The sequence below is a fragment of the Prunus mume genome, linkage group LG8, assembly GCF_029339155.1.
Source record: "Prunus mume cultivar Tortuosa linkage group LG8, ASM2933915v1, whole genome shotgun sequence".
Lineage (NCBI taxonomy): Eukaryota > Viridiplantae > Streptophyta > Magnoliopsida > Rosales > Rosaceae > Prunus > Prunus mume.
The window spans coordinates 8938424-8965663 of NC_142705.1; the positions used below are offsets into that span (position 1 = coordinate 8938424).

The 27240-nt window shown below is 38.0% G+C and overlaps 4 protein-coding genes and 5 pseudogenes across 4 annotated transcripts; 2 read left to right on the forward strand and 7 right to left on the reverse strand.

Annotated features, from left to right (window-relative positions):
- Positions 1–791: 791 nt before the first annotated feature.
- LOC103339916 (putative acetyltransferase At3g50280 pseudogene) lies at positions 792–2152 on the reverse strand (annotated as a pseudogene).
- Positions 2153–3479: 1327 nt separating this feature from the next.
- On the reverse strand, positions 3480–5784 carry LOC103339917 (putative acetyltransferase At3g50280 pseudogene; annotated as a pseudogene).
- Positions 5785–5933: 149 nt separating this feature from the next.
- Positions 5934–7529, reverse strand: LOC103339918 (putative acetyltransferase At3g50280). The gene has a single exon (XM_016796239.2). The coding sequence runs from the start codon at positions 7443–7445 to the stop codon at positions 6075–6077; it is 1371 nt and encodes a 456-aa protein (XP_016651725.2). The 5' UTR covers positions 7446–7529; the 3' UTR covers positions 5934–6074.
- Positions 7530–9232: 1703 nt separating this feature from the next.
- Positions 9233–10554, reverse strand: LOC103339919 (putative acetyltransferase At3g50280 pseudogene; annotated as a pseudogene).
- A 2051-nt stretch (positions 10555–12605) lies between these two features.
- Positions 12606–14104, reverse strand: LOC107881699 (putative acetyltransferase At3g50280; annotated as a pseudogene).
- Positions 14105–14956: 852 nt separating this feature from the next.
- LOC103339920 (putative acetyltransferase At3g50280) lies at positions 14957–16380 on the reverse strand (annotated as a pseudogene).
- Positions 16381–17679: 1299 nt separating this feature from the next.
- Positions 17680–19182, forward strand: LOC148914665 (uncharacterized). The gene is made up of 3 exons (XM_089043270.1): positions 17680–18058; positions 18146–18310; positions 18476–19182. The coding sequence occupies exons 1-3, from the start codon at positions 17680–17682 to the stop codon at positions 19180–19182; spliced, it is 1251 nt and encodes a 416-aa protein (XP_088899396.1).
- Positions 19183–20679: 1497 nt separating this feature from the next.
- Positions 20680–22178, reverse strand: LOC103339908 (putative acetyltransferase At3g50280). The gene has a single exon (XM_008243264.2). It carries the CDS (start codon positions 22085–22087, stop codon positions 20747–20749), a length of 1341 nt encoding a protein of 446 aa, XP_008241486.2. The 5' UTR covers positions 22088–22178; the 3' UTR covers positions 20680–20746.
- A 2353-nt stretch (positions 22179–24531) lies between these two features.
- LOC103339921 (putative acetyltransferase At3g50280) lies at positions 24532–26439 on the forward strand. Its single transcript, XM_089043578.1, has 2 exons — positions 24532–25546; positions 25968–26439. The coding sequence occupies exons 1-2, from the start codon at positions 24581–24583 to the stop codon at positions 26361–26363; spliced, it is 1362 nt and encodes a 453-aa protein (XP_088899704.1). The 5' UTR covers positions 24532–24580; the 3' UTR covers positions 26364–26439.
- Positions 26440–27240: the final 801 nt, after the last annotated feature.

Here is a 27240-nt window from a genome sequence, read left to right on the forward strand (position 1 = left end):
AGTTGGGGGGAAAAGGAAAGTCACCGTCTATTTGAATTGTCTACTGTGCTCTACGTATTTTACATTTTCTAAATAAACTAATAAACTCTCAAGACTTTAAATAAAAGAGTAATAATCCATAAACAGAAATAAAATCCATATGTCTGCCTTTATCTATATATATCAAGGCCGAAGGACTTAAAAGTGGTTGTTCCAATGTGAATGTAGTCTGAGGGCTATACATATATAGAAAGAAAAGTTGTCCTTTTTCCAAATTAATTCACGCCATCAATTTAACTTCTGACATGAACAAGATTGAATGTAAATTGTCCTTTGTTGTTAAAAAAAAAATATATATTGAATGTCCTTGGTTGTTAAAAAAAATATGTTGAAAGTTTGTGTGTGATTTGAAAAGTTGTCGTAGACGCATATCTTATGGGATAAGGATTCTGTATTATGATTTCCACTGTCATGCTCTGCTTGACTTTGTGTTTTATAATTTGATCCCCTTAAATATATAAACTTCTCGCTCCACTCTCTGTTTAGCATTCCGTTAAAGAAAACTATTGTTCAATCAATAATGTCGTTCAAACAGAGGGTTTGCCAAATTTATGTTCAAGTAGGAGTTTGCTATGATTTGGGGTTTAAATGAACAGCTTACTGGAATTGTGAAACTAAAAATCACAAGGACAGCTTTTGATAAATTACTTATTAGAGATGCTTTGATTCATCTACTTAAAAACCTTTGGATGTTTAAGCAAATGGACAAACTTTAATTTGCAAGTTAACATAAAAATATACAAGAGTGTACTTCATGCGAGCACAGCCTCCATGAACTCTGCATCCTCTGCCATAGCATGTAGAGTCTCAGGCAAAAGGCAAACTTCAAAATCAATACTTCCTTCTTCGCCCTGGGAAAGACAGTTAACTTACAGTTCATTTTGTTCGCAGATCCGCTTCGCACAGCAACCGGTCTTCCCCACCTAAAATCATTACCATGCACATTGAACTGCGGCGAGCTTCCTGTGAGCAATGAAAAAGTGCTACTAGTAGTACTTGTTGGGATGTTTTCCCTCAATTTTGAACTTACTGTAGGGGTTTTTGCCCAATCCTCCAAGACCTTCATCACTTGTTCAGCTGTCAAGGAAGCTATCGTTTTGTTTATATGCAAAGCCGCCTAGCCTAGTTCATGTTGTAAAAGCTCCCCTGCAGTGGACTTCACATGAACCCCTTGAAGCGCATTTCCAAGGTATTCTTTGGGCAATGGAGGTTTCAATTTTTGCCTCAATCCTACTGCAATCTTGTAGATAATCTCCTGATCAAGGTTGAGATGACTGGCATGTGTTACGGCTCGCCAAAGATGAGCCATGAGTGCTTGAAGGGATGAGACGTCATGAGTGCCCATCTCAGCACTGGCCTTGGATTTGAGCTGTGCAGTTTTCTCCTTGGAAAAATGAAATACCCTTTGCAAATAATTTAATGAGATGGGAGGATTAAGCTTATCCGGTATTTTACTGTATGAGGAGCGTATGTGAATTGGAAGATCAAATACACCGTCAAGAAATTGACGATCGAAAACGGGAGGGGGTTGAAAATTTTCATCAGAGCCTGAACGAGAGATCTCAGACCAAGTGTTAAAGAAGTGCCAGAATGATGATCCATCAACAACACAGTGGTTCATAGTGCAACCTATGAAAATGCCATCAATGAGCTCAGTTACTTGCACTGCAAGCAATGGTTTTGGGACCCCTTCGTAGTTCAAAACCCCATTCATGGAGAAGAGGTTGGAGACAATGTCATCTGGAATATAAAACAGGGTCAAGGATATCAGCCACCTTGATACCATCAGCAGCTGCATGAACAAAAAGAGCTCCATCACCGTCACAGTTGATGGAAAAACAAGTACCGGCTTTATCTTGGCTTTCAACAGCGGCTAGGCTGCCAGCAAGCGGGTAGAAGATATTCAAGGTCTGGGAAAGAGTGGCTTTTAGGTGTTGTATCAAGCTGTTGCTCTGTTCTGACTCCGCCGATTTTTGAAAGAGAACCCCTTTTGGACATAATCAAGTTGGATTAGTTTCGAATCCCATGGAGTTAACTCAATTAATCTCTGCTTTAAGTGATCATGGCTGGTTGGCCGGACAATAGTTATCAAGATCTGCGGGCTCTGAGCCATTTTTATTTTCCCAATTTAAGTGGACAACACTGAGACTAGACCACAACATTAAACGTTGAATGATGACACTGTTGTGAGTATGGTTAGAAGGCTACGCCATTTTTCTAGTGTCTTGGACTGAGACTCAACAATAAACAAACCCAACCAATCTGTTTGGGGTGGTCAAAATTCACTCAATCCACCGTGGAGAAAATGCTACAGCCTAGATGAAATCCACCAAGAGCGAGGTCCACCGAACCTATTCCGCCAAAGGGATGGGAGCAATGCCGCCAATTCCAATCTACCAACTCTAATTTGCCAAAATCTCAAATGGCCAATAAATTCTCCAATTGGCTATGAGAAGAAAACACTAGTTTTTGTAAGAGTTCTTGACTTCAATAGTCAAAGGCTATGGCATATATATTAATAAATAAATATGACAGTTTTCTCGGTGGATCTGGGAGCTCCCATGCCAACTTCCGTGGATTCTCAAACAAATCTAGAAACTCCAATATCCGAATATTTGGAGAACTCAACATGTGGTAGATATTCGAATATTTGGAGAGCTCAAAGATGGTCCCACGTGGAGCCAAGCCCTAAATGCATATCCAAAAACTCGCAGGTCCAAGCCCAAGCCATGAATCCAAACACAAGATTTCTGAACGGAGGCCTTACAAGGAAAGAGATCAAGAGGAGTGATGACAATCCGGAGTACTATGAAAGAAGTGAAAATCAAGCAAACAAATTATCTCAATCAAAGCAATCCCATGGATTTGGGGAGCCTCAGAAGGAAGGAGTTTCAAAAGAGTTGACTTTGACCATTTAATGGCCAACTCATGGGCTGTCAGATGCCCCTATATAAACCTCATCAAACGAAGGAAGAAGACACACAACCCTATTTTTCGTATCACACTTTTTTTTCTTTCTAGACCTAAGATTTTACTTTTCAAGCACTTAGTGTAACAAGTTCTTCCTTTCCTTTGTGTAAGTTTACTTTCTTGCAATTTACATTTTTTTTCTTTTAAATTCAAGTTTATATCAATTGCCTTACTTTTCATTGTTAGCGAATTTTCATTAAGTTTAATTTAGTTTATCATTCTTATCTCGTTCTTACTTTATTTTATGTTACTTATCGCTTTGATCTATTTTATCGCACTTTAATTCTTGTCTTTTAGTTTAATCACATCTTTAATTTATTTGCATTGTTTTTACTTAAAAGTCTTAAAAATCACAAAAATATCCATACGAAGCTTAACCATCCTCGAGTCCGAGAAAGTGAAAGAACCTAGGCCAAGAGGAGGTTCGTTGCTTAGCTGATCAATCACTTGATCAAAAGTCAGAAGCGCAACATATTCATTCAACCCTTTCCATATAAGCAAATAAAGAAAGTAGAGTACGTGCATAATAATTCAGTAGTACAATTATTTCGCTTTGTGTTCAGCACCACGCACTGCGATGCGAGCTATCCACCACATGTGAAAAGCAAATGGTATTTCTGATGGGCAAAAGACGTGTATATAATGCTGGCATATGTTACTTATAAGCAAATAAAGGAGGTGGAGTACGTGCATAATAATTCAGTGGTACAATTATTTCGCTTTGTGTTCAGCACCACGCACTGCGATGCGAGCTATCCACCACATGTGAAAAGCAAATGGTATTTCTGATTGGCAAAAGACGTGTATAAATGCTGGCATGACATGCTGAATTGTTGAGTTAGTCAGAAGTTCACGTGGGTTCACTTGTTTGTTAAGCTGAGAAGCTAAGTGCTCATTTTGCATCTATTTCATTGCTTGGTTTTTATAATTTAGTAAAATGGGCGTAAAATAACCATTATACCCTTGCACCAATCAAGGTAATTGGAGATTTCGGTAAGACTGATAACATGCAAAGACAAACATTATTGTTTTGAGTTACGCAAATTGAAAAACCTGCAAAGAGTTTAATCATGCCAGCGCTGCAGCCTCCATGAACTCTGCATCGTCCAACATAGCTTGTATAGTCTCAGGCGAAAGGCAAGCTTCAAAATCTACACTGCCTTCTTCAGCCTCAGGAAACACAGTCAACTTCCCATCCATGTTGTTGGCAGCTCCGCTTCGCACCGCAACTGGTCTCCCCCACCCAAAATCATTGCCATACACATTGAACCTCGGCAAGCTTCCTGTGAGCAATCCCACCATTTTTGGATCGCTGAACTTTGGAAGAAATGTAGGGGTTTTTTCCCAACCCTGCAAGTACTTCCTCGCTTCTTCAGCTGTCAGGGAAGCGATTGTTTTGTTTATTTGCGAAGCGGCCCAGCCTAGTCCATGGTGTAGCAGCTCACTTGCACTGGATTTTACATTAACGCCTAGGACCCCATTTCCAAAGTATTCTTTTGGCAATGGTTGATTCAACTTTTGCCTCAATCCTACCGCAATTAGATAAGTAACCTCTTGATTTGGATTGAGATGTCTGCAACGCGTTGTGGCTAGCCAAAGATGAGCCATGAGTGCTTGAAGAGTTGAGATGTTATTATTGACCATTTCAGCATTGGCCTTTGCTTTGAGCTCTGCTAGTTTTTCTTTGGGAAAATGAAATACTACGCTTTGTAACGAATAGGAGGGTGGTCCGATTATAAGATGCTTAGTCTTGATTTCATCGTAAGACATGGGTAGGTGAATTGGGAGATCAATCAAGCTGTCATGATACTCACGACGGCCAAAAACAGGGCAAGGTTGAGAAATTTTATCAAAGCCAATACGAGAAATTTCAGACCAAGTGTTAAAGAAATGCCAAAAAGAGGTACCGTCCACAACCATGTGGTTTATGCTGCAACCAATAAAGAAGCCATCAAATAGCTCAGTCACTTGCACTGCAAGCAATGGTTTGGAAATGCCTTCGAAGTTCGGGACCTCATTGAGGGAAAAGAGATTATAGACAATGTCAGCAGGGACATAAACAGAGTCAAGGATATCAGACACTTCGATACCATGGGCAGCTGCATGGACGAACAAGGCTCCATCGCCATTACAGTTGATGGAAAAACAAGTGGTATTATCTTCGTTTTCAGTCACGGCTATCCTCTGGTTTGTGGAAGAGAAGTCCCTTTTGGATGTAATCAAGTTGGATGAGCCGCAGGTCCCACGGAGTTAGCTCAATTCTCTGAGCTGGTAGCTGATCTTTATGGCTTGTTGGTCGGATGGTGCACGTCGAGATACGCCGAATCTGATTCATTTCTCCCAGATTGTAAAATGTTGAAGCTTTGGTGATTGTGATGGAATGTGGTACTCATTATAAAGGGCTTTGGCATTTCCATTATACTCAAACTGGCGCATGGCTCAACGCATAAAATCAATAGCAGATACCACATAATTCATTTTAAGAAGGATGGGTGTTTTTTTCTAAAAGGCCATGATAAGCATGGGTGTTTTTTATAAACATAATAATAATATAATAAAAGTTCCAAAGCATAATTAATTTCTTCTGAAGGCATTGAAAAAAATAATGTTGATTTAATTCATCTAAAGCACCAAACAGTCAGCTCACTGCATCCCATCACCTAACCTTACCTGCACCGTTGCGATGCTCACCGAACCCAAATCTCATGAGATTAGGCTTTTTTTATATTTTATTTTATCTCCAGGGGAGCAGGAATTCGTACTTGGAACCTCTTCTTACGTACCACGTGAGTAACATCTACTTAGTAATCTTATTATCATGAGAGCATTTGACTTTTTGAAAAAATTCCCTTAATTGGAAGGACACCAGTTTGTTAGTATTATGAATGAGAATTTGACGGTTAAGTTTGATTATGATCTGAGAGTGGTGAAGTTTCTACTTATTAAGATGAGGGATTCAAGCAACATACATCTCAATGGACATGTGCAAAGTAAAATTCACCAACCTTAAAATTAAGCACACTGACAAACTTTAATTTGCAAGCCAATTTCAAAAGCAGGGCACTTCATGTGAGCACAGCCTCCATGAATTCTGCATCGTCGGCCATAGCTCGAAGAGTCTCAGTCAAAAGGCAAGCTTCAAAATCAATACTTCCATCTTCTGGACCAGGAAACACTGTTAGCTTCCCGAGCTTTCTCTCTGGAATTCCGCTTCGCACAGCAACCGGCCTTCCCCATCCAAAATCATTACCATACACATTGAACCGCGGTGAGCTTCCTGTGATCAATTCCATATTTGTTGGTTCCCTCAGCACATTTGAAAGAAATGTAGGAGCTTTTACCCAATCCTCCATGTACTTCCTCGCTTCTTCAGCTGTCAGGGAAGCAATTGTCTTGTTTATTTGGGAAGCCGCCCAGCCTAGCCCATGTTCTAGCAGCTCCCCTGCAGTGCACTTGACAATAACGCCTAAAAGCGCATTCCCGAGGTACTCTTTTGGCAATGGTGGGTTCAATCTTTGCCTCAGTCCCACCGCAACGCGATAAGCAACCTCTTGATCTGGGTTCAGATGTCTGCCGCGTGTTATCGCTCTCCAAAGATGAGCCATGAGTGCTTGAAGGGATGAAATGCTAATGTTACTGTCAATGGTGCCCATCTCAGCATTGGCCTTGGATTTGAGCCATGCAACTTTTTCTTTGGGAAAATGAAACACTACCCTTCGTAAAGAATCTGCAGATGAACCATGTCCAATTATAAGCTGCTTGCTCTTGATTTCATTGACATAGGAGGAGGGTAAGTGAATTGGGAGGTCAATCACCCCTTCATGAAATTGGCGGCCCAAAACAGGATGAGGTTTATAAATTTTATCATAACCGCCAAGACGAGATATTTCAGACCAAGTGTTGAAGAAATGCCAGAAGGAGGTACCGTCAGCAGCCATGTGGTTTATGCTGCAAGCAATAAAGATGCCATCAACAAGCTCAGTCACTTGTGCTGCAAGCAATGGTTTCGAAATGCCTTCGTAGTTCCAAGCCTCCTTCATAGAGAAGAGGTTGTTGACAATGTCATCTGGAACATAAACAGAGTCAAGGACATCAGCCACTTTGACCCCGTCAGCAGCTGCATGAACAAACAAGGCTCCATCGCCATTACAGTTGATGGAAAAACAAGTGGTGTTATCTTCATTTTCAATCACAGCAAGGCGGCCAGCAAGCGGGTAGAAGATGTTCAAGGTTTGGGAAAGAGTGGCTTGTAGGTGTTGAATCAAGCTGTTGCTCTGTTCTAACTCTGCTGGTTTTTGAAAGAGAAGCCCCTTTTGGATATAATCAAGTTGGATTAGGCGCAAATCCCATGGAGTTAACTCAATTCTATGACTTAGCTGATCATTATGATTTGTTGGTCGGATGGTGTTTGTGGAGATCTGCCGAATCCGAGTCATTTTGCCCAGATTGATTGCCTCCACACTTTTGAAAGTCTCTTGGTGGTGTTTGAATATACAGTGTAGTTGGCTACCTAATTTTGGTCAACAATAAACAAACACAGAAAATCGAATATTATATGTAATAAATTTATTTAAGTATAGGACGGTGACTTTGCTTAAGATGAATGATAAAACAAGATAAGCACGGTTATTTCTTTAATATAAAACAAACATAAGCAATATGAAAGAAGTGGGCCTGTTTGGTATTCAACTTAAGTCCAACTTTTTAAACTCAAAAACAGAATTTGAGTTCAAAACACAGAAAACATGTTTGGTAGCCCTATTTTTTAAAAATTCAAACTCAAGAACAACTAAAAAATACCCCAATTATTAAAAACAAAAAAATATATGTTTTTAAGTTTTTTTTTTCAAACAACCTTTTTAAGATTTGAAAACAGTTTTCAAGTTGCATACCAAACAAGTTTTTGAATCTTAAAAATAGATTTAAGAACTCCTTATTTAAAAAAAAAATCAAAGTTTTTGAGTTCCATATTTAAATAGGATACCAAACGTCTTTCTTGGTCTAGACTCTAAATCACATTATTCTGGTCAAGGTACTCCTTGTTGCAAGTTCGAGTATTGCCGGACTTGATCTATGTCTACTTTCTGTGAGCTGCCCTTGGACACTTTGTTGGCTTGGTAAAATTTGTGCCGGTACGAAGATGATTTTTTAAGCTCAAATTGAAGGCTTTGTTTTTGTTGCTTTTAGTAAGCCCTTGGCTATGTTGGTTATCAGCCACTTCATCTTCTCATATACACTTTATTGGCGGAAAAATCGGAAATAATACGAATTTAAAGATAATAACAATTTTCAATAGAATTATAATAATTAAATACAATAACAAATTTACAGGAAATTAATGTACATCAATAAACATAAATAGAAATATTGACAACTTTAACGATTGAGGCTTGCAAGAATTGCAATGTCCTAAAGACAGATTTCGCCCTTATTTGTCTTTGTACTAAATTGAAGCACTTCAATTTAAGACTATGACGAACCAATTATATATTTGTACTCTCAAATTAGACTCATAATTGATCACAACAGTAAAACCACAGCACTAGGGAATACTCTGTTTTTCCACCACGGGTAAGAATTTATATACAAGGAGGAACCTGTTGGGTTTATATGAAACCTAAACATCATTCTTAAAACAAACCATCGTGGCTGTTTCCAACATATGCAACTTCTTATCATAATTATATGGTATTTTCTGAAAATACCAAACGGTGGCTTGTTCAAATGACAACCAACACTTGCAATGGCTTGGTTACAATAACTACAAAGCAAACCTAAGATTTTTCATTCAATAATAAAATTAAATATTATAATATAAACTATTATATTATTAAATTTCCAACACACTTCACTAGCTTTATATTGGAAGAGATGGATATTTGGTGGGTAGCCGCACAGTTGGAGACAACGTCTCCTTGTCTGATCAGTAAGGAGAGATGATTTTGATACAGTTGATTCTTTTTGCAGAAAAAGCAAATTATTCTTTGCTTTGGTTTGTTGTAAGGATTTGCTAGCAATTTTGTGAGCAACAAGAAGAATCAGCAATGTCTTTTAGCTTGCTTTGTCAACAAAAAGATATTTTGCATTTGCTGGGCATCCTCTTGCCAAAAATCCTAGCTCAGCAATTGGCTTCAAATTGACACACTATTTTTTTATTTTTCACACAAAGACACTAGACAGCGAGAAATCAAACACAAAACTTCGGATATATACCCTTAATTACTTAAGCTACAGCCTCCATGAACTCTGCATCGTCCATCATAGTTTGTATAGTCTCAGGCAAAAGGCAAGCTTCAAAGTCTATGCTCCCTTCTTCAGCCCCAGGAAACACTGTTAACTTCCCATCCATTTTGTCACCAGCTCCACTTCGAACAGCAAGTGGTCTCCCCAACCCAAAATCATTACCATACACATTGAACCGAGGAGAGCTTCCTGTAAGTAATCTGGCCAACAATGTTGGGTTCCTCATATTCGAAATAAGTGTGGGTTTTTTTACCCAATCCACCAAGTCATTCCTCGCTTGTTCAGGTGTCAGGGAGGAATTTTTTTTGTTCATTTGGGAAGCTGCCCAGCCAAGTCCATTTTGTAGCAGCTCACTTGCAATGGCGGTCACATTAACGCCTATAATCGCAGTCCCGAGGTACTCTTTTGGTAACGTTTCAGGCTCCCATCTTTGCCTCAACCCTATTGCAAATCGATAGTTAACCTACTGATCAGGTTGGAGATGCCTGGCACGTGTCGTGACTTGCCAAAGATGAGCCATGAGTGCCTGAAGAGATGAGATGTTACAGGTTTTGCCCATCTCAGCATTGGCCTTTGCTTTGAGCTTTGCTATTTTTTCTTTGGGAAAGTGAAACACTACCCTTTGTAAGAAAGCATCGAAAGAAGACGATTTGATTATAGTCTTACGAATGATTTCACTATAGGAGAAGGGTAAGTGAACTGGGAGATCAATTACCCCGCCAAGAAACTGTCGGCCAAAAACGGGACGAGGTTGCAAAATTTTATGGGAGCCAGAACGAGAAATTTCTGCCCAAGTATTAAAGAAATGCCAGAAAGAAGTACCGGTCGGCAACCACGTGGTTTAGGCTGCAACCGATAAAGATGCCATCAACAAGCTCAGTCACTTGTGCTGATAGAAGTGGTTTCGAAACTACGAAGGACATGATCAGGAATGTAAGGGTTAAGGATATCAGCCACCTTGACGTCGTCAGCAGCTGCATGGACAAACTCGGCTCCTGCACCGTTACACTTCATGGAGATAGAAACAGTGCTATCTTCAGCATTTTCAGATACAACCAAGCGGCCAGCAAGCGGGTAAAAGATGTTCAAGGTGCGGGAAAGAGAGTCTTTTAGGCGTTGTACCAAGCTGACATTGCTGTCTTCTCTCACAGCTGATTTGTGGAAGAGAATCCCCTTTTGAATGTAATCAAATTGGATTAATCTCAGATCCCATGGAGTTAACTCAATTTTAGGAGCTGTTAATTGATCGTCCTGAGTTGTTGGTCTGAGCGTGGTTGTGGAGATATGCAAGATCTGAGTCATTTTTCCCTGATTGATTGAAGATGATGGAACAAAGTTATATAGAGAGCTACACAATATTTTCACTGTGCATGGGCTCAACAATAAATGAACACATTATAAAATGTTGAGGCTTTGGTGATCGTGATGGGATGTGGTACTCATTATAAAAGGCTATGGCATTTCCATTATACTCAAACTGGCTCATGGCTAAACGCATAAAATACGCACAAACAAACGCATAAAATCAATAGCAGATACGCACATAATTTATTTTAAGTAGGATGGGTGTTTTTTTAGTAGGCCATGATAAGCAAGGGTGTTTTTTTAAACATAATAACAATATAATAAACAGTAGTAAAGAAAAATATATAAACCAGCGAGATAATCTATTAACTACAGGGGCAGGGTCCCAAAAATGATGAGCTGCATCACTGAATGCCACCACCTAACCTTACCTGCACCCTTGCGGCTCGAGCGAACCCGAATCTCATGAGATTAGGCTTTTTCGTGTTTTATTTTATCTCAAGGAGCAGGAATTCAGTACTTGGAATCTCTTCTTACATACCACTTGTAACAGCAACTTGGTAATCTCATTCTCATGAGAGCATTTACCTTTTTATTTTTTTCTTTATCCAAGGACACCATTTGACATCTCCCTTTGTTAGTATGAATGAGAATTTGACGGTTAAGTTTGATTATGATCTGAGAGTGGTGACGTTTCAACTTATTAAGATGAGGGATTTCAAGCAACATACATCACTATTCAATCACGTACGTAGAACTTATTAAAAACCAAACAACTTTAGCTATTTCAAATACATGAAATTTATTACAAGCCAAAAACAAAACGTTGTTAATAAACTTTAATGCCTTCTATCCCAACGCTACATTAACAAAACGTTGTCATTACCCCACCAAAAGCAGCCATAAAGTAGCATGAGCCATTTTAGATATTAATTCATCAACAAGTAAATATAAAGCAAAATTAGACAAAAGATTCACAGAATCAGCAATGTCTTTTAGCTTGCTTTGTCAACAAAAAGAGATTTTGAATTTGTTGGGCATGATCTTGCCAAAAATACTAGCTTCGAAATACGCTTCAATCATTCGCTATTTAAACTAAAGTGGTATATAAATGTAATATGACTAGCAATTTTGAATAGTTTAAGGTTTGGTCACATGAGTGAAATTGATTTAATTCCCAAAAATACCCTACTATACATTTTATTTACGCTCATTTTTTGATATACCCTCTGAAAGTGTATTTGAGTCTTACTTTACCCCTGAAACTCATTTTGTCTTACTTTACCTCATTTTTCACATATATTTGGGAAATATATGGGAGAAAATATGGATGAACAAGTAGGGTTGTAAATTGACTCGATCCAGTTTGGGTTGACTCATGTTCAACTTGTTTGGCTTGGTTTAGTAAGAGTAAAGAGCTAAGCTATATACATATAGTCCCCTTTCATTGAGGGATCTCTCAAATTTATTTGAGGAACACCCTTTAGGGTATCCTACGAATCTTTTTTCAACGATTCAAATCGTCTATTTTTCAAGTCCTCATTCATAGATCATCCTTGCAAAAAATTAGACAAATTGAAAATTATTTAAGGCATCTAATTGAGACCAACAAAATCAATGAACACGATACTTCAAGAAAGTACTTAAATTTCAATAATTTAATTGAATGTTCAAATGATATCAGATTAATGTGGTTTTTTTTTTTTTTGTAGAGATGGTATTTGAATATCTACAAAATAGATGGTTTGGACTAGTAAAATACAATGCGGACTGGGCCCTATAAAGGTGTCCCTCAAATAAACTTATTTAAGGAATCCCTCAGTGGAAGCTCTCTCAATATATATTTATTGGTTTCGTAAGAGGTAATTCTTTATTGTTTGTTTTCCTTGCTACTCATGTGTTTTATTATAAAAAAGCTTAGTTCCTGATACTTGGCCCAACTCGATAAAAAGGGGTCGTATTGTGTCAAGCCGCCTTCCAAATTTGGGTGTGTAGGTTGGGCGACAACACAAGGCCTCAATTTTTATTTTTGCCTTGGGCCTCCAAAATCAATAGACCGGCCCTAATGTGAGCACGACCCCCATAAACTCTTTGTCGTCCTTCATAGCCTGTAGAACCTCTGGAAAAAGGCAAGTTTCAACATCAATACTTCCTTCTTCAGCCCCAAGAAACACTACTAGCCTCCCATTTGTTTTGTCTGCCACTCTGCTTCCCACAGCAAGTGGCCTCCCCCACCAAAATCATTCCCAAATACATTAAACCGTGGTGAGCTTCCTGTAAGCAATGCAAAACTTGTTGAAATATTACTTATATTTGGAACAAATATTGGGGTTTTCACCCATTCCTCCAAGGACTTCCTCGCTTCTTCAGCTGTCAGGGAAGCAATCTGTTTGTTTATTTGTAAAGCCGCCCAGCCTAGTCCATGATGTAGAAGCTCTCCAGCAGTGGACTTGACAAGAACCGCTTTAACCGCATTCCCGAAGTATTCTTCTGGCAATGGTGGCTTCAATCTTTGCCTCAATCCCACCATATAACCCGATAAATAACCTCTTGATCAGGGTTGAGATGTCTACTATGGGTTGCAGCCCGCCATAGATGAGCCATGAGGGCTTGGAGGGATGAGATGTTATTGATGCCAATCTCAGCATTGGCCTTGGATTTGAGCTCTGCTACCTTTTGTTTTGAAAAACGAAAGAGTACCCTTTGTAATGACTCTGAAGACCTCCTAACAAGCTTCCTTGTAATTTAAGGAAAAGAGGGTGAAGACTATTGGGGTAATTTCAAAGGTTAGGAGTTAAGGAAATAAAAAGTTAGAATCTAAAAGATTTAGCTATTATGTCTAGTGTATGAGTTGAAGTAAAAGTGAGGTTTAGTAGTGGTTATGATTATATTTAATGTTGAGTTAATATTATGGCCTATAAATAGGCAGCATATCCACTGTATGTAATGTGTGTATTAAGAGTGTCAAGAGTGTGTGTTGTAGTAGAGTATTTGAAGTATCAATCTTATTAAAGTTTGTCTCAAATAAGTTTGTTTAGGAGCTCTGTGTAGTCTTCGGGCTTCACATCTCCAAAATTATGTTATTTATTTAGTCTGTTACATTGTATTTCCCCTTTCACATTTAAAGTGTATTAGCATAAAGTTAAATCCACCAATAAAGACGACGTGATCACGAATGTAAGGGTTAAGGATATCAACCACCTTGACGTCGTCAGCATCTGCATGGACAAACTCGGCTCCTGCACCGTTACACTTCATGGAGATAGAAACAGTGCTATCTTGGCATGTTCAGATACAACCAGCGGCCAGCAAGCGGGTAAAAGATGTTCAAGGTGTGGGAAAGAGAGTCTTTTAGGCGTTGTACCAAGCTGACATTGTTGTCTCCTGTCTCAGCTGATTTGTGGAAGAGAATCCCCTTTTGAATGTAATCAAATTGGATTAATCTCATATCCCATGGAGTTAACTCAATTTTAGGAGCTGTTAATTGATCGTTCTGAGTTCTTGGTCTGACCGTGGTTGTGGAGATATGTAAGATCTGAAGAGTCATTTTTCCCTGATTGATTGAAGATGATGGAACAAAGTTATATAGAAAGCTACACCTTATTTTCACTGTGCATGGGCTCAACAATAAATGAACACATTATAAAATGTTGAAGCTTTGGTGATTGTGATGGAATGTGGTACTCATTATAGAAGGCTGTGGCATTTCCATTATACTCAAACTGGCTCATGGCCCTACGCATAAAATCAATAGCAGATAAGCACATAATTTATTTTAAGTAGGATGGGTGTTTTTTTTAGTAGGCCATGATAAGCATGGTCCCAAATGATGTGCTGCATCACTGAATGCATTGAAAAAAATAATGTTGATTAATTCACCTCAAGTCCCGGACAGATCAGCTCACTGCCTCTCACCACCTAACCTTACCTGCACCATTGCGATTCTCGAGCGAACCCGAATCTCATGAGATTAGGCTTTTGTTTTTATATGTTTTTTCGAGGAACACCTTTGTAGGGTCTATTCTATATGTATTTCACTAATCCTAACCGTATAGTTTGTAGATACTCATTCAAAAAATCATCTTTACAAAAAATCACTTGAATCCGATATCATTTTACCACTCAATTGAATTATTGAAATTTTAGTATTTTCTTAAAGAACTGTATTCATTAATTTTGTAGGACACAATCATATTATTCTGGTCAAGGTACTTCTTATTGCAAGTTCAAGTATTGCCGGACTTGATTAATGTCTACTTTCTGTGAGCTGCCCTTGGACACTTGGTTGGCTTTTAGCTCAAATTGAAGGCTTTGTTTTTGTTGCTTTTAGTAAGCCCTTCGCTATGTTGGTTATCAGCCACTTCTTGTGCGCATCTTCTCATATACACTCTGTTGGCGGAACAATCAGAAATATGAATTTAAAGATAATAATAATTCTTAATAGAATTGTAATAATCAAATACAATAACAAATTCACATGAAATTAATGTAAATCAATAAACACAAACAGAAATACTAACAATTTTAATCAATAAACTCAATTTTTATTTTTGCCTGGGCCTTCAAAGTCAATAGACCGGCCCTGATGTAGCACGACCTCCATAAACTCTTTGTCGTCCTTCATAGCTTGTAGAGCCTCTGGAAAAAGGCAAGCTTCAACGTCAATACTTCCTTCTTCATCCCCAGGAAACATGTTAGCCTCCCATTTGTTTTGTCGCCGCTCCGCTTCACACAGCAAGTGGCCTCCCCCACCCAAAATCATTCCTAAACACGTTAAACCGCGGTGAGCTTCCGGTAAGCAATGCAGAACTTGTTGAAATATTACTTATATTTGGAACAAGTATTGGGGTTTTCACCCATTCCTCCAAGGACTTCCTCGCCTCTTCAGCTGTTAGGGAAGCAATCTGTTTGTTTATTTGTAAAGCCGCCTAGCCTAGTCTATGATGTAGAAGCTCTCCAGCAGTGGACTTGACAAGAACCGCTTTAACCGCATTCCCGAGGTATTCTTCTGGCAATGGTGGCTTCAATCTTTGCCTCAATCCCACCATAACCCGATAAATAACCTCTTGATCAGGGTTGAGATGTCTACTACGGGTTGCAGCCCGCCATAGATGAGCCATGAGGGCTTGGAGGGATGAGACGTTATTGATGCCAATCTCAGCATTGGCCTTGGATTTGAGCTCTGCTACCTTTTATTTTGAAAAATGAAAGAGTACCCTTTGTAATGACTCTGAAGACCTCTTAACAAGCTTCCTTGTAATTTCACCATAGGAGAAGGGTAACTGAACTGGGAGATCAATTACGCTGTCAAGAAATTGGTGACCAAAAAAGGGAGGAGGTTGAGAAATGTTATTAGAGCCAGCACGAGAGATTCAGACCAAGTATTGAAGAAATGCCAGAAAGAAGTACCATCCACAATCGCGTGGTTTATGTTGCAACCGATAAAGATGCCATCAACCTTCAGTTACTTGTGCAGCAAGCAATGGGTTGAAATGCCTTCATAGTTCCGAACTGCATTCAAGGGAAAGAGGTGGTACACAATTTCATCATGAATGCAAAAAGGGTCAAGGATATCGCCACTTTGACACGATTGCGAGGACAAAGCAGGGCGCCATTATAGTCGGCGGATCTTAAGCCAGGGCAAGGTAGGCTACCGCCTACCCAAAAATATTTCACTAAAAAAAAAACCTATATATAAGCTATGTAATTGATATCCATTCCATGTGTTGGTATACACTTTGCCTACCCAATCCATATAAAACCCACAGCACAAGCCCACTCAAACTTTAAAAAACTGAAAAAAATTATAACTAGCCAGCCCATGTTATGAATGGCCCAGTCAAACTTTAATAAAAGAAAGAATATAACTTAAGCAGCCAAATAGTGGCTGTGCAGTGCAATTCCAAATAGAGTCGGGAGAGCTTCTTCTCAACGCAAGTCTTGGCTGTGCTGTGCAATCGTGGACACTGGATAGCCTCTTCTCTTCTCTTCTCATATACAATACAAGGAAACAAGTATTCTTCTTAATCTCTTCTCTTTAATTATCTTCTTCTATTGGGTTATTCCTAAAATAAATGTATGCATCTTAGTTTTAATTTTAATTTGAAATTGAGTTTTCTAGGATTTAATTAGGAATGAAATATAATTTGGGGATTTTGTTGAAATTAATTAGGTCTTTGATTTTAAGAATTTTGTTGAGATGTTTGATTTGATGTTGGCATTGTTGAGATGTTTGATTTGTTGTTGGTATGTTAATGTTTGACTAAATTCATTGATGCTATTATGAGAAATTGTTTGATTTTTTGTTGGGATATTTGATTAAATAGGTTATCTTTTATTATGTCGGATCACAATCGAAACCCCAAGAAAACAAAGAATTTGTTCTCTTTTTTTAAGAAAAAGAATGATGGGTCATCATCTTCTAAAATGCCTCCCATTTGTGATGAGCCAAATCTTCTCTCTTCTCCCATTGTCGAGCCTCAAGTTGAAAGAGTTGAGACTCAAAGAGTTGATAGTGGTCAAGATTTTAATATCAATTATCTTGAGCGTGATCCGGGATTACGTCTTCAAATATGCCAATATTCGGTGAATGAACAAGATAATGTGCGAAAAGCCTATATTATTTTAGGACCTTGTCAACCGGAGTTAGAAGACTATCCAAGCCATTTGGAAGGGCGAGACTTACGTCGATTTAATAAATTGTGGTTTGGTAAATTCCCTTGGCTTGAGTATTCAATTGCTAAAGATTTGGCATTTTGTTTTCCTTGCTTCCTATTTGACATGAATCATTCACATTCAACCTTTACTATTCATGGATTTCAAAATTGGAAGAGAATTGGTGGTAATCAATGTGTATTTCAAAGTCATGTAGGCAAGCTAAATTCTCCACATCATCTTGCTATGCAAAAGTGGGTTAGCTTAAAAAACTCATCTCTTCATATTGAAAATGTGGTAGATAAGCAATCAAAGCAACAAGTGATGGATAATCGGTTGCGACTTACAACCACAATAGAGGGCATTCGGTATTTAGCAAATCAAGCATTGGCTTTTCGAGGTCATGATGAATCCGTTGACTCATCTAATCGGGGCAATTTCGTTGAAATCTTAAAGTCTTTTGCAAGAATGAATATAGAAGTTGAGAAAGTTGTTCTAGATAAGGCTCCTCATAATGCTCAGTATATTGCCCATGATATACGAAAACAGATTTTGCATATTTTTGCTACCAAGGTGAAGAAGAAAATTTGTGCCGAACTTGGGAAGAACAAATATTGTATTCTTGTTGATGAATCACTTGATGAATCAGGCAAGGAACAAATGGCTATTATTCTAAGATTTGTTTATTGTGATGGATTTATTCGTGAACGCTTTTTTGATATTGTGAGTATCGTAGACACTAATGCCTTGACTCTTAAACAAGAGATATGCAAAGTGTTTGATAATAATGGTATTCTAGTGGAAAACATGCGTGTCCAAGGGTATGATGGTGCTAGTAATATGCGTGGTTCATGGAATGAATTACAAGCATTGTTTCTTCAAGATTGTCCATATGCATATTATGTGCATTGCTTTGCTCATCGCTTGCAATTAGCATTAAATAGTGCGGCTAAAGATGTGAAGGTTGTATGGAGATTTTTTTCAAGGTTGACTAACATTGTGAATTTTGTTAGTACTTCTGCTAAGCGCCGTAATGAGTTAAATTTAATTCGAAAAGCTGAACTCAAAGAGTTGTTGGATTCTGGAGAACTTGAGACAGGTAGAGGACTTAATCAAGGTCGTAGTTTGAAATGAGCTGGAGCCACTCGTTAGGGATCTCACTTTGCCTCTATTACAAGTTGAATGAGTTTATTTAAAAAGACTAAAATACTTCTTCAGGAAATCAATGAACATGGACCTAACCAACAATTTCGTGGTGATGCAGAGAGTAACTATATTGCTATGATGTCTTTTGAGTTTGTGTTTGCATTGCTTTTGATGGATAAAATTATGGGATTGACCAACTTTCTCTGTCAAGTGTTTCAGAAAAAAACTCAAGATATTGTAAGTGCTTTAAACTTTGTTGAAAACACAAAATCACAGTTCCAAGATATGAGGGCACATGGCTGGGATGATTTATTCATGAGTGTGGTATCCTTTTGTGAACAACATGGTATTGATGTTCCTGATATGAGTTCTCGTTATATGATGGGCACACGTCGTTCTTGTCAACAAAAAGATTTTATTACAGTTGAACATTACTATCGCATTGATGTATTTAATGATGTGATAGATTGCATGTTGAGGGAGTTAAATGACAGATTTCCAGAGCAAACAGTTGAACTTCTTATTCTTAGCTCAGCATTGGATCCTCGTAATTCCTTCAAATCATTCAATATTGGGCATCTATGTAAACTTGCTGAGAAATTCTATCATGCTGATTTCAGTCCAAGTGACTTAAAAGGTTTGGAAATTGAGTTGAGGTATTTTCAAAATGATATGCATCGCCTTCCCTGCTTTAAGGACCTCACCACTCTTCCTCAGTTATGTCAACAATTGGTGGAAACAACTTTGGCTGAAAACTACCATTTGCTTTACAGATTGATTCAGTTGGTGTTGATTCTTCCTGTTTCTACAGCAACAACGGAATGAGCTTTTTCATGTATGAGAATTATTAAGAATAGACTTGAAGCACCATAGTGATGAATTCCTTGCTGATTGCATGATTCTCCACATTGAAAGAGAGTTTGCTAATAGTATCGATAATGAAGAGATAATTGAAAATTTTAAGATTTCTAAGCCTCGTATGGTACAATTTTAGATTAAAATAGTTTAGTTTTTGTGTTGCATTGCATTTACTTTTTTTTTTTTTTTTTTGTTAAGCTTTTATTTATATATAGATATGCATATTTGAGGTAGGCTCATTACGTCCTGACATTAGGTGTATCTTTTATTTTTATCAATAAAATTCATGTCGAGTTTTTAAGGTAAGTTTCGCCTCTGACTTTTGAATCCTGGAACCGCAGTTGATGAAAAAACATGTGGTGTTGTTATCTTCAATTTCGACTGGGACTAGGCGGCCAGCAAGTGGGTAGAAGATGTTCAGGGTGCGGGAAAGGGAGGCTTTTAGGTGTTGTACCAAGTCGTTGCTCTGTTCTTGATCTGCTGGTTTGTGGAAGAGAAGTCCCTTTTGGTTGTAATAGATTTGGATGAGCTGCAGATCACACGGAGTTAACTGAATTCTACGAGCTAAGTGATCATTCTCAATTGTTGGTCGGACGGTACTAGTGGAGATATGCCGAATCTGAGTCAGGTTTCCCTAGTTTGGACAGCACAGCGTTTAAATGTTTAAGCTGGTGAATCTGATGGTGATAAATAGCTACATCATAGTGCAGGCATGTATAACGTGATTTTCTTTATATAAAATTATTATTACTTTTTCATTAATTCAACAAATGTCTGATTGAAAAGTTGGTGATAAAGGGCCACCGCTATTTTCAATGATTCAAGCAATGACGTGTGACTTTATTTTAGATGGAGAGATTCAACACCACAAGGTTTTTGCGATTCCTGATGGCGATTGAAGAGATGAGCCCGAACCAAACCGCATAAAATTTATCCCAAAAACAAACATCCAATAGGATCCAAACCTAATTTTCTTTTAAAAATTTATAAATAAATTATTTGGCCTCATCACATCAATAATGTATTTTATTTATATTATTATTACTATCTAACATCAGGAATGTGTTCTCATCGTATCAAACAAGGATCGTCTCTTTGAAGAGTGGGTGGTGAGTGGAGACTGACTAATGTCATGATGATAAAAGGGTACAACCAATGTCATTACCTTCACACATTCTCACAGGGAGATAATTTATTCATGTGGGGCACTAGCTTTTTCTTTTTTGTCTAAGTTAGAAAGGGAAGTGAGGGTTTTCTCAACGCAGACTATCGAAGTGTCATTGGAATTTTCACCGATAGACTACCGAAGTGTTATTTGAATTCCCTGTTGCAAACGCTGGCTCTTCTTAATCATAATTACCTTTTAACACAAACTATTTAATAAAACAAGAGAACTAATCTAAACTACCGGGGCTTTGAATGGAAGAGCAGATAAAACATGAGCACAATTTAGAAACCAACAAATCAGTCAAAGACATGGAAACTTTATTATTAATTCACTAATAGGTTATTGGAGTCTCTAATTTTCTCTCTAAGCCACACTGTCCATAAACTCAGCGTCCTGTGCCAAAGCTTGCAGTGTTTGAGACGAAAGGCAAGCTTCAAAATCAATACTTCCATCTTCAGTCCCAGGAAACACCGTCAACTTCCCGTCAAACTTGTTTCCAGCACCACTTCTTACAGCCAGAGGCCTTCCCCAGCCAAAGTCATTGCCAAACACATTGAACCGCGGTGAGCTTCCAGTGGCCAATGAGTTGACTGACAAGGTACCCATTTTGCTCAGTTTGGGACTCTTTACCCATTCCTCCAAATGCTTTCGAACTTCTTGTTCTGTCTTGGAAGCGATCATTTTGTTCATCTCCAGAGCCGCCCAGCCTAGTCCCTGCTTGAGCAAATCACCTACAGTGGACGTCACCGTGCCGAGTATAACCGCATTTCCAAGGTATTCTTCAGGTAATGGCTGAAATCTTTGCCTCAGGCCTACCAATAAGAGGTACTTGGTCTCCTGATCAGGGCTGAGACGTTTGTTGCGGGTTATGGAGACCCAGAGATGAGCCAAGAGTGCTTGAAGGGATGAGATTTTGGTGGTGCCCATCTCAGCATTGGCTTTGGCTTTGAGTTGTGCAAGTTTTTCCTTTGGAAAATGAAACATTCTTTGTTGAAGGGACCCCGGTGGTAGAAATTTGTCAGGGATCTGATTGTGGAAGAAGGGAATACGAACTGGGAGATCGATGATGCCATCAAGAAACTCGCGGCCGAAAATGAGAGGAGGTTGAGAAATCTTACCAAAACCGTGATCTCGAGAGATTTCAGACCAAGTATTGAAGAAACGCCAGAATATTGACCCATCAACAACGCAGTGGTTTACTGTGCAACCTATGAAAATGCCATCAACCAGCTCAGTTACTTGCACTGCGAGCAAGGGATTCGACACGCTTTCGTAGTTCAAAACCCCGTTCATGGTAAAGAGGCTGTAGACAATGTCATCAGGGACCAGAACTGGGTCGAGGATATCGGCCACCGTGACACCATCGGCAACTGCATGGACAAACCCTACTCCGGCGCCATTGCAGTCGACGGAGAAAGAGGAGCTGTTGTCGTCTTCATGTTCAGTGATGGCAAGACGGCCAGCAAGGGGATAGAAGATATCCAATGTGAGGGAGAGAGAGGACTTTAGGTGTTGGACCAAACCGTTCTTCAGGTCTTCATTCTCATAAGTGGAAGAAGGTTTGTGGAAAAGAAGACCTTTTTGGACTTGATCTACCAGGAGAAGTTGCAGATCCCATGGAGTTAACTCAATTCTACGAGTAAACTCATCTTTGTGGGTTGTGGGTTGAACTGTAGTGGTGGAGATGAAGCGAACGTTTCCCATTTTTTATTCTTGAACAAAGCAGGACTCGATTATTGAAACTTTTGGTCGACCGATTTAAATTTATATATGCAGAATATCATGTTACCATGTTACCCTAGAAAGAAGGGTTGGTGGGGTTGGTGGTGGATTCTTTAACCAATACTTAATGAATAATACTAGTTTTATCACATTTTTTATACCATATATGTGCATGTAAAATACTAATTTCTGTTTTTCTAATATTATTTATTAAAATACATTTATTCATTTAATTGATATGACATATGATATGGATATGCCACATCATGTGGTATAAAAATGTGGGATAATAATGTGGTAAGTGTAAATTTTAATTGATATGGTTGTTCACCTCATCTACCACATAAGGTAGTATAGGAATGTGGTATACAAATGTGGTAAGATAACATTATTCTAATAGTAATAAAATACGTAAATTATCAAAAGAATATAATAAAAGAGTGTTGCTATTTCCAACCCCTTATTATATTCTTCCATCCACCATGTAAATTTGAAAAAAATACAATCGTATCCTTCTACCCACCATTATTCTTAAAATACCCTTTAATTATTAATTCAAGCAAAACCAAAAATCAAGCAAAAAATTGAAAAATATAAACCCAACAACCTCTTCCTATTCTTCTTCTTCAACTTCTTATCCTTTTAATTTACGTTGTCAAAGGGAAGCTTTTTCCTTCTCTTCACAACATCACTCATTGGCCCAAACGAGACATGGTTTTTGTCAGGTTATCCAAAGGACATCTCTCCCATGTAAAACAAAACTCTTGCCCCATAATAGCGATTTTTTCTGGCAGTATTTTTGAGAGTGATAAATGGGTTTTCGTAGCTTGTTTGGGTTGTAGAAGAAACGGAGATTTGTATGAGAGAAAAAGGGTGAGGAGGTTCTTTGAAAGAAAAGTAAGATGAAAATAATATGCATGTGGTCTTTCTGATACAAAAGAATCAAAATCTTCTTTGCCTAATTGTGTAGAGTTTTTCAGTCAGTTGTTCTTTTCTTAAATTAAATTATTCTGGTAAGATCTGTATTTCAAGTTGACATTGTTTTTTCTTTGATGCAGAGTTATATAGAGCAGCACAATGAGGTCGAGCTCTCTGCAATTTATTTGTAATTTTTTTTTTGGGTACTAATTTTTGTTTGTAATTAAATTTGCTTTATTTTTTTGTTTTTGTTTTAAGGTTGTAAGTTTTATATTAATGCTTGATATTTGTTGTTTTGTAAAAAAGTTGTATTAATGCTTGATGGCTTCATTCATTTTGCAATGCAGTGATATGAATTGGGCCAATCGTGAATAATTAGGCCCAAAAGTTTTTAAGTTTCAATTGGGCTGAAACTTCAAAAAATTAAAGAACAAAAAAATTCAATTGAGCTGAATAGTTGGCCCAAACCGTAAAAATTGGAATTGAACCGGATCTAAACCGGTCCAAGTTGGTCTAATTTTCTCAAATATTTTAGTAAAAATCCAAATCGGACTGGATAGGTGAACAGTATTGATTTCGATTTCAGGTTGATGTAAGAACCGATTCAAACCGGACTGTACCCAGGCTTACTCTTTTTTGGCCTTTGCAATATATCATCACTTTTTTTCGATTTTTTTTTAAAATTTCTTCTCATGTATTTTTTTTTTGGTTTGGTCTTTTTGGTTTAGCTTATATATATATATATATATAATATTTTTATATTATTTGTTTCTAATTTAGCTCTTTATATCAGTAGTAAACTTGAAGATGTTGCGCGGCATACAACTCGAGGTATGCATTTTAATTTGTTTGTTTAATTGATAATTTGATATGCATTTTTATTAGATTAGTTCATATTAATTTATGTTAGATTAATTAATAATTTAAATGAATTTTGATAAATTATGAATGACAATAGTATTTATAAAATTTAAGGGCATTTGGTAGTCTAATTTTTTTTTATGAGCTTTTATCCTTTTAAATATTGCCACTTTTCTGAAAAATTACTGGATCCATCACTATGGGCAGTTCTTTTTATTTTATTTTATTTATTTTATGATTTATGATTTATTTAATTTTATTTCAAAGGGTTATAATTGGGTTTTATGTCCAGTTGTAAACTAAAGTTTTAATTGTTTTTAAAAATGACATATGATAAATTTTAAATGAAAGTATCACTAATTGATGTGGTGACACGATAACTTTCTCTAAATTCTCCTATCGTAGCACACCTTTTACTCCTCGTTGCTCTTCCTTTGTATAACCAAAGAATGAAATCAACAATTATTATAATATTTAAATATGTAATTCATCATCATTCCTTATCTTCAGCATACTTCCTTGTCTTTGGTTATGTTGCATGATGGTAGTCAATTTGTATTTCTCTTCCTCTTCCTTTACAGTGAAGTTAGTCAATTTGTATTCATCAACACATATAATATATATAAGTTTACATGCAGCCAAGCCATGTATCAATAGTTAAGCCTGTCCAGTTAAAATTTAGAGAAATAATCTTAGATGGGATACATTCGCTTCATCTCCACGACCATTGTTCAACCCACATTCCACAATGAACTTACGCAGAGGATTGAGTTAACTCCATGGGATCTACAGCTCATCCTATTAGATCACATCCAAAAGGGCCTTCTCTTCCACAAACCAAAATCCAGTACCTATGAGCAAGACCCCATCACAAGCTTGACTGAACACCTAAAACACTCCCTCTCCCTCACCTTAGACATCTTCTATCCCCTTGCTGGCCGTCTTGCAATTACCAAAAATGAGGACGACAACACCACCTCTTTCTCCGTCGACTGCAATGGCACCGGAGCTGAGTTTGTCCATGCAGTTGCCGATGGTGTCACGGTGGCCGATATCCTTGACTCTGTTTTGGTTCCTGATGACATTGTTCACTCATTCTTTCTGATGAATGGGGTTTTGAACTACGAAGGCAGTGGATCCAAACCCCTGCTTGCAGTGCAAATAACTGAGTTGGTTGATGGCATTTTCATAGGTTGCACAATGAACCACTCTGTTGTTGATGGGTCATCATTCTGGCATTTCTTCAACACTTGGTCTGAAATCTCTCGACGTGGTAGTACTAATTGTGGCAAAATTTTGCAACCTCCTCCTGCTTTTGGCCGCGAATTTCTCAACGGCATGATTGATCTCCCGGTTCGCCTTCCAAACTTTCAAAACAAAATCCCGAAAATTAGGTTTTCAGCACCACTTCTTCAACAAAGAGTGTTCCATTTTTCCAAGCAAAAAATTGCAAAGCTCAAAGCGAAAGCCAATGCCGAAATGGGCACCACCAGGATCTCATCCCTTCAAGCACTCTTGGCTCATCTTTGGGTGTCCGTGACTCGCAACCAGCGTCTCGAAACTGATCAAGAGACCCAGTACAAAGTGCTAGTAGGCATGAGGCAGAGATTGCAGCCACCATTGCCAGACCAATACCTTGGAAATGCTGTTCTATTCGGCATAGTAACATCCACAGTAGGCGAGTTGCTTGAGCGCGGACTAGGCTGGGCGGCTTGGGAAATGAACAAGACTATTTCTTCACAAACAGAACAAGATGTAAGGAAGCTGTTGGAGGGTTGGATAAAAGATCCTATAGTGCCAAAGCTTGATGGCTTGGCAAGCAACTCATTGTTGACAGGAAGCTCACCGCGGTTCAATGTGTTTGGCAACGACTTTGGTTGGGGACGGCCTCTGGCTGTTCGAAGTGGCGTTGGGAACAAATTTGATGGGAAGTTGACTGTGTATCCTGGGGCTGAAGATGGAAGTATTGATTTTGAAGCTTGCCTTTTGCCTCAGACACTACAAGCTTTGGCACACGACGCAGAGTTCACGGCCAGTCTGGCTGCTTGATTTTTATTTTCTTTCTCTTGCAATTATAGTCAAGGCAGTGACCATGAAAGCTGGGGAGGTTCTGGAACGTGGGCTTGGTTTTGTGGCTTGGGAAATGAACAAGATGGTGGCTTTGCACACGGAAGAGAAACTGAGAAGCTTCTTGGAGTGTTGGGTGCAAGAGCCCAAGTTGCTTACAGAAGACAATATGGCTGCTAATGCTTTAGTCACAAGCAGCTCGCCGAGGTTCAATGTGAATGGCAATGACTTTGGTTGGGAAAGGCCAGTTGTGGTGACAAACGGTGCTGGGAATAAGTCACATGGGAAGATTACAGTGTTTGCTGGGGTTGAAGAAGGCAGTATTGATATTGAATCTTGTATTTTGGCTGAGACCTTGGAGGCCATGGGAAATGATTCAGAATTCATGGATGTGGACACGGTGGAGCTCTAGATGCATTGCTAATACAACTTTAAAAAAAAATATTTAAATATGTATTTGTGTAATCAATTCAATCATGTTATCATTATCTTCTGCGCTGTCTAATTTTTCTCTGTGTAATCAATTCAATCAAGTCATCACAGTATTCACTACAGAAAATGCCATTTCTATAGAGGATTAGTACATCCATATTATAATCCATCGCAATTGAGAATGAGGTAAACTAGCCATGTCACCACCGCGGAAGTACCCATTTGGATTCAAATAAAAATTCTAAAAAATTAAATTCCTACCAAATCAAAATATGAAAAATCGGTTTTAGTGCAAAATACGATTTAAGCTAAAAATGATGGCTCATTAAGTCAATATATACTTCATACTAAAATCCCATAAAATCAAGTTTTCTTATTTGATGTGTAAGAAACAAAAGCTGCCAAAAATTATCTTGAGAAAATAATTATTCCGAAAACTAATTTTCAAACTTAGTCAATATTTTTACATAAAACAATCTTTCATGTATGATATGAATGCATGAAGGGACTTAAGATCAATCTAGGTAAAAAATTTTAGATGTTCAATCCACAAAGACTTTTTAGCCTTTCAAAATTGTACATTCACAAAAAAAATCATGAGTCCGCCAATTAGCCCACTATATATTAACTTATTAAAGCCCAAAAAAGTACTTTTTATTTTTATTTTATATATATAAATTTAGTTGGAGGGCAGCAATAAAAATACACATTAAAATAGGTTCACTTTCAGTTATGTTATTGAACATATTTTCATTTTGATCATATGTGTTTTTAGTTGCATTTAATATGTATTTGTTTTTGTTTTTGATAAAGAGCGATAGTATTTTATTGATAAAAGGAACATAAACAAGTACAAA

Coding starts and splice junctions, on each gene's coding strand:
- LOC103339918 (XM_016796239.2), bottom strand. CDS start 7,445: ATGACTCGGATTCGGCAGATCTCCACAAACACCATCCGACCAACAAAT.
- LOC148914665 (XM_089043270.1), top strand. CDS start 17,680: ATGAATATAGAAGTTGAGAAAGTTGTTCTAGATAAGGCTCCTCATAAT. Junction 18,059..18,145: donor TGGTGCTAGTAATATGCGTG/GTTCATGGAATG, acceptor GCTTGCAATTAG/CATTAAATAGTGCGGCTAAA. Junction 18,311..18,475: donor TTCTGGAGAACTTGAGACAG/GTAGAGGACTTA, acceptor GTGGTGATGCAG/AGAGTAACTATATTGCTATG.
- LOC103339908 (XM_008243264.2), bottom strand. CDS start 22,087: ATGGGAAACGTTCGCTTCATCTCCACCACTACAGTTCAACCCACAACC.
- LOC103339921 (XM_089043578.1), top strand. CDS start 24,581: ATGGGATACATTCGCTTCATCTCCACGACCATTGTTCAACCCACATTC. Junction 25,547..25,967: donor ATGCTGTTCTATTCGGCATA/GTAACATCCACA, acceptor ATTATAGTCAAG/GCAGTGACCATGAAAGCTGG.